The sequence below is a fragment of the Triticum urartu genome, chromosome 4A (assembly GCF_056163025.1).
Source record: "Triticum urartu cultivar PI428250 chromosome 4A, HENAU_Tu73, whole genome shotgun sequence".
Classification (NCBI taxonomy): domain Eukaryota; kingdom Viridiplantae; phylum Streptophyta; class Magnoliopsida; order Poales; family Poaceae; genus Triticum; species Triticum urartu.
Window position 1 is genome coordinate 541748793 of NC_141876.1, and position 7308 is coordinate 541756100.

The 7308-nt window shown below is 45.6% G+C and overlaps 1 protein-coding gene across 1 annotated transcript; it reads left to right on the forward strand.

The window, feature by feature from the left end:
• Positions 1-5133: 5133 nt before the first annotated feature.
• Positions 5134-6779, forward strand: LOC125552589 (Auxin-responsive family protein). The gene has a single exon (XM_048716190.2). The coding sequence runs from the start codon at positions 5314-5316 to the stop codon at positions 6532-6534; it is 1221 nt and encodes a 406-aa protein (XP_048572147.1). The 5' UTR covers positions 5134-5313; the 3' UTR covers positions 6535-6779.
• The last annotated feature ends 529 nt before the right edge of the window (positions 6780-7308 follow it).

Here is a 7308-nt window from a genome sequence, read left to right on the forward strand (position 1 = left end):
GGCCCCCGGGTCTCTTTCTTATTATATTGCATCTCTTTTTATTTACATCGCATCTCGTTTGCTATTTTGCAATATTTACTTTCTAATCTATACAACAAAAATACCAAAAATGTTTATCTTACTATCTTTATCAGATCTCACTTTCGCAAGTGACCGTGAAGGGATTTACAACCCATTTATCGCGTTGGTTGCAAGGTTCTTGATTGTTTGTGCAGGTACTAGGTGACTTGCGTGTTATCTCCTACTGGATTGATACCTTGGTTCTCAAAAACCCAGGGAAATACTTACGCTACTTTGCTGCATCACCCTTTCCTCTTCAAGGGAAAACCAACGCATGCTCAAGAGGTAGCATATAGTTTTTGTTGGTTATGTGTGTTCTCTTCAAAATATAATATACTTACTTTTTCTCTAATTTTCATCAAAAAATATATGAATTTAGGAGATTCGCTTTGTTTTCTACAACCTATTTGAAGCTTGCACGCAATGGAATTAATAACAACTTGCACTCTGCAAATGATGAGTGAATTCCACATTTTACCACCCCCTCCCTAGATATGCATTTGTGACACTAATTACCCAACGAGTGGAAAATTCATCTAGAACACCCATTTTAGAAGCTTTGGACCATCATTTTCTGATGCGTGTCCATTAGGCAAGGTGTGAGGTGACACCCCGGGTCCAAAAATATCTGGACGACGACAAGGAATGGAACACATGGACAAGAGAAGTCCGGGCATGATCGTCAATGATGCCCTCATTCTTTGCACATTTTTTATGAATCATTGCCACAATATGCTGATCCTATCTAACATAAACAAACAAAATGCAAAATTGGGGTAAAACCATGTTAAAAGTCTCCAAAATCTGACATTTTGATAGAAGTTCCACTAAATAGGGTAATATGTGTCATAAATGTACAACTACAGGGTAAAAAGTGGAATTCACTCTCAAATGATTTTGAGTGAGCTATATTGTGTGTGTATCGTTCTATTCATAAAAGCAATGAACGTTATACTAATTACAAACTTCTATGATGTATGGACAAGAAACCAGTCTTTTTAGAAATACCATGCAAGATTTTGTTAAGTTGGAGGAGAAATAAATAAGAAAAATATGGCCGTGTTCTCTTTGTAAAGGAATGATCTCTGCACGACTAACAGATGGCTAATTTTCTCTTATACAGAAAGTCTTATTTAATCGCAGTTCCAATTCAATTTGAATTACAAAATATTTTATACCAAAGTTTGCATTAATTGCTAAGAGAATGCTAGAGGATACCTAATCACTATACACCAGGTTTTCATTGTCTTCTCGGATGACATGGAGGTCACAAGAGAAGGGAACATTTTCTACCAAAGAGGTGTCCTATTAATTTTGAGTGTGCTAAGATTAGGAACAAGCAAAAGAGAATCCAACTCAACCCACAGAAACATGGCTCAATCTTGTTGTGAGTGTATCAATTAATGAAACCAAATTGCTCCCACGCTAAGGTGGTAGGTCTCTCTCTCTCTCTCTCTCTGAATATATGGAGCAGAATCAGGTTCATTCGTTCTTCATCCAACGTTCGAGAATGCCAGTGAATTAGATGCTTTGGATTCGGCCACAGGAATAGCTGCCCCAAGACAAACCGAACCAGCCCAGTAAGAGCCCACACGAGAGAAAAAGTGCCTTCAACGGCCAGGGATGGCTGAGATGCGCGATCCAATGACCTAAATTTGTGGGTGCATGAGAAAGGCTTCAGTTTTACTGTCCTTAATGACTAACCAAATAGTTACACCATTTATAATTTGTTTATCTGGACTTTGCAAAATCTTTATTCCAATAATGGAATAAAGAGATCCCTCTCGTAAGCTAAAGGTTTCCATTCATGGAAGGGTCAATTATACAACATACTTCTCGGCATAACGCTAGATCCCAACTCCAGATGCTCTAATGATTTTAACTTCTAAGTGTTCTAGGGTGCATATTTTATATGTGTAAAAGGAAAAAATGACTTACATAATGTAAGAGAGCATGTTGTACTACGAGTTAAGAATTAGGGTGATAAAAACAACTATTTGTAGTTAATGGGGTATATTATTACTTATCAGGTAAAACATCATTAGGCGAGAGGTCGAATCCCTCCACTTCAATTCTGAGCTCATAATAACGATAGGTCTCGTTCCGACGTTCCCCACCAAGCAGGATATTCTAAGTGGTACAGCTTGGTGAGGCATGATAAGAGTCCTTCCCTTGAAATTAGGTTGATGTGATTTATGGATGGATTGCCTGGTCAGTTACCAGTTATGTTTATCTCAACATTATATTAAGTCTTTGTTTCAGTTATACCAGTTGAGTTATGTTACCAGTTAAGTTAGGTGTGGTAAAAACAAACCATTCTAACTAATGAGGTCTAGGGGTATACGTGCACAAACAGAAGTTGTTACATCATCCTTGCTTTCATTTCCTTGCGGTGTCACTTGGTGTACATATCTTGGTATTCCTTTTGCTAGGACACAATAATGCTCAACGTTAACATTATATCGATTATCCATAAAACTCAAAAGAGTAACTTTTGTTGGTCCATTAATTACTTTGGTGCTTAACAACTCATTGCATCATTGTTTACATACTCCACTTATCCTTCTTAATACTTATGGTTAATTAGCTTTCCTGGAAGCATGCATATATAATATATTTTTGTGCTTGTTCATGTTGTGCGCACATGATTAATTTCTTCAATCTTGTTTCTATTTCACCACCATTCAGTATTCCAAAGCTACACTCCCACAATTCTGGTCTACTCCACATCGGGCACCTCCATCGCAAGGTTTCAACTTTGACCCACGGTCCATGAAGCAGTGCGACACGACATCGACTGATTTACTCTCCCTAAGTCACTCACTCATCACTTAGTACACCACTTTAAACGAATCTTGCGATTACGAAAATATGCCACCAATATGTTGCTTATGCAGAAAAGGAAAATCATCACTCGACGCAAAATTCTGAGGTAGTGCAAATTTCATGCAAATATGGTGCTCTATCTGTTTTGATTAGCTGTGTAGCTATTGGATGTCTACACACATTGTTGGTTGCTCATTTTTTCAATAAAGGGTGGATTTTATTGACTCAAAGTGAAGCATCAAGAGGATACAAACAAATGAGTACACACCCGGCCTCTGCATAGCTAAGATGCACACAGCCAACACCAACGCACGCGCACAAAACAAACCGACAAATAGCGAAGTCATACTAGACCAAAGCTATGCGTAGGCGAGGAAAAAAGAAAAAAGCCCCAAAGCGATCAGAGCACGATCGGCAAACTATAACAGTGACCATATCTGCACCGACAATCTCATGACACCACGCGGACGACGACGTTCTTCAACAGCAACACCTTAAGGAAGGGAGCGACACTCAAGTGTCACCGTCACCGAATCCAGTCATCCAAGAATAGAATCTAGGTTTTCACCCTGAAAAATCAGTCCGAGCATTCCGAACAATGCCTTCAACAAGGTAACGATGTAAAAACATCGCCATTGACATTGGAAGGCGGAAGAAACATATAGGTTGGCCTTGAGAATATGTGGATGTATATGTATATAAAGCGAGCCATCTTTTAGCCAGTTCAACGTAGTTAGGAGCGACATGAAACTATCACTGTTTTTTCTTTTTGCGAAAAAGGAAACTGTCACTGTTAATATAAGTTCAGAAGAGATTGATGGGAACAAACTGTATTGTGATGTTGGAGAAAACTGATATCGTAGTGTATATGTTCGGAGCTGATTTCAGAAGTTGTGCTGACTTGAAGATTATGAGATGGAGAGTAAGAAGCCAAAGTGAAGAAGGCAACAAGGTCACCAAGTATAATTACATTACTGTGAATATGTATCTAACTGTATTTGTATAAAATAATTTAAATAATCTATGTTTTATGTTAGTCGGGATTTCGTGACATCTTGATTTAAGCAAGAAATCAGGAAAATTGTATTCCTTCAAATGAGTTTTTGTGGACAAAATCAATGATACTATCAGTTTACTACTGTTTATTTTAAGAAGATTGAAGGTTTCCCGTTAGTGTAATAATTAGAAATCAAAATATTAGCCCACTAAACTTGAATTTACATGGTGAAATTGTACAATCACTGATTAGGTTCAACAGCAGCAACCAACAATTCTAACCGACCATTGACAGCAAGACTCGACTTCGGATGGTAATGATTATCCAGGTGCCATGAGCCCCCAGAACGCATGCTTTTCACACGCTGGCACTCCACTAATCCTCCTTAAAGATTTTAAACATATATTCTACTGAACTCCCTTGCTTTCCTCAAGCATGCATGGTGCGCCCATGCTACTTTTCCCCGATCATGCATCCGTTTCGCCGCTTTGCCAACAAGAATCACACAACTCTCGCCGGAGCCGTGCCTTCAAAGCCAATAATGGCAAGCTTAGCCAGGACCATCATCATCATCATAATCATCATGATCATAACCGCTAAAGCTCACGAGAAACATTTCCCAGCCGATCGAATCCACCGTATCACATCACATCACCACGCCGGTCGTGGGCGAGCGGCGTGCCGACTCCGGCCACCAAATCTTCCACTTAGCATCAATCAGCCTCCCCACCACCGCCGAGTGAGATCACCTAACCTAGTAAATATAGCATTAATTAGCATGTAAATCAGCCAATGATTTATTATACTCCACTGGTAAAAGGTAATTTTTTTTTGTAATTGTTTACTTTCTACATTCGGAATTACTTGTCGCTCAAACGGAGTAGTTTTTTTGTGTGGCAAACTCTTAGTGCTATAATTTAGTTGGTCAGATTTGATCCTTTCAGATTCTTCTTCAGTTAAGCTGGCCCATACAGTATGCAAGCTTGTGCATCTGAAATTCTCAGTGTGCAGCACAAATTTTGGCTAGCTATTGCAATCACTGCATGCCTTTTGCACCTGCCACCACACTGATCTTACCCAGGAGGCAAGTGCAAGGATGGGGCCAAAGTTGGGCACCACACAGATCACCACAGAATATTTCAGGCCTCTTTGCGGAGGCCCTCCCTTGCCTTCGAAGCCAAGACCCCATCATCGTCCGAAACGAAACGAAATACACAACAACCAAACGGGAGCAGCACACGCGGGTCACAGCCATCATCACATTTCACAATCGCCCTCCCAAACGCCCCACTAAAACCCCACTTACGCGCGCAGACAAAACCCAACCCAACCCACGCCACAGCGTCGCGCACACTGACACACGCCACCACGCTCGCTCTGTTAGCTCGGCACCACCCAGCTCCACGGGACACCATCGATCGACAACGACAATGAGGAGTGGCGGCCCTCTAGTTGGTTTGTTGGTGGTGCTCGTGGTCGTCGGCGGTGGGGCGGCGGCGGCCGGGGCGCCCGGGCGATGCACGACGTCGACGCCGGTGAAGGCGTACGCCAAGTGCATCGCGCTGCCGACGCAGGGCGCGACGCTGGCGTGGACGTACGACGCGCGCAACGCCACGCTCGACGCGGCCTTCACGGGCTCCTTCATCTCGCCGTCGGGCTGGGTGGCGTGGGGCGTCAACCAGGACGCGCCGGCCATGGCGGGGGCGCGCGTGGTCGCCGCCTTCTCCGACCCGTCCACGGGCGCGCTGCTCGCGCTCCCCTTCGTGCTCTCCGCCGACGTCAAGCTCCAGGCCAAGCCCCTGGTGTCCCGCCCGCTCGACATCCCGCTGCTGGCCTCCTCGGCGTCCCTCATCGCGCCGGCGCGCACCGTCCGCGACGGCGCGTCGGTGACCATCGCCGCCACCATCCGCCTCTCCCCGAACCGCACCAGGGTCCACTTCGTGTGGAACCGGGGCCTCTACGTGCAGGGCTACTCCCCGACCATCCACCCCACGGACGCCTCCGACCTGGCGTCGCACGCCACGGTCGACATCCTCACCACGGCCACGGAGTCGTCCCCGATCGCGTCCGCCAGGCTGCAGTGGGCGCACGGCTCCCTCAACGCGCTCTCCTGGGGCCTCCTGCTGCCAGTCGGCGCGGCCCTGGCGCGGTACCTCCGGCCCTGCGCGTCGGCCGGCCCGGCGTGGTTCTACGGGCACGCGGCGGTGCAGGCGACGGGGTACGCGCTGGGGGCGGCCGGGTTCGCGCTGGGGATCGCGATGGGGGCGGCGTCGCCGGGGGTGACGTACAAGCTGCACCGCGGGCTGGGGATCGCGGCGGCGACGGCGGGGAGCCTGCAGACGCTGGCGGTGTTCTTCCGGCCCAAGACGACGAACCGGTACCGCAAGTACTGGAAGTCGTACCACCACCTGGTGGGGTACGGGTGCGTGGTGGTCGGGGTGGTGAACGTGTTCCAGGGCTTCGAGGTCATGGGGCTCGGCGCCTCCTACTGGAAGCTCGGCTACTGCATGGCGCTGGCGACGCTCGTCGGCGGCTGCGTGGCGCTGGAGGTGAACGCCTGGGTGGTGTTCTGCCGGCGGCAGCACGAGGAGAAGCTCATGCGGCGGGAGGTCGAGGACGTCGTCGTCAAGGACAGGGCCGCCGCCTTCTAGCTAGCTAGCGCGCCCGCCTTGGTCGCCGCCGTCGCTCTGTTTTACAGCTCCGCCGCGGGCTTGGGAGACACGGCCACGTTGCCGGGGACAGGCAGTGCTTATTGGTTTGTCGGAAGGTGAGGGTGAATTCCTTCCCCGGCTGGTGTTGGCGTGTGCTCGTTGTACTATTTGTCACGCGGATGTCTTTCTCGTCCTAGTTCTTGTTCTATAGTTCTATATGATAGTACTTCCTCCCTCCGTTTTTATTTACTCTGCATATTAGTTTTGATCAAAGTCAAGCTTTGTATACTTTGACAAAGTTTATAGACAAAAATACTAACATGTACAATAACAAATCCATACCTTTAGATTCAATATTGAATGTATTTTCGCATCATATAAATTTTTATGGTAAATATTTATATTCTTTTCTATAAACTTGGTCAAACTTTACGAAGTTTGACTTCAGTCAACTCTAATATGCGGAGTAAATAAAAACGGAGGGAGTACATAGATAAATTCATGTACAAGCTGTTTCACCTTTTCAGTTTCTCAGTAAATTTTTGCACCTACTCGATTCTCGGTAAAGAAACCACGTAACGAATTGTGAATAAAGGTCTCCTTTGGTTCATGTGATAGGAATATCATGAAAATAGAAAAATCACAGAAATCGAGATGACATGTGTCTCAAATCCTATATTCGAAAAGACTTTCATCCTGCTTTATATATAAAGTAATGCAGGCAAACAGATACATAATGATGAGGAGGGCCTCTTATAGAGCAGATGAAAGGTA

What these genes read in the sequence shown, in the direction of transcription:
- LOC125552589 (XM_048716190.2), top strand. Translation starts at nt 5,314, where the DNA reads ATGAGGAGTGGCGGCCCTCTAGTTGGTTTGTTGGTGGTGCTCGTGGTC.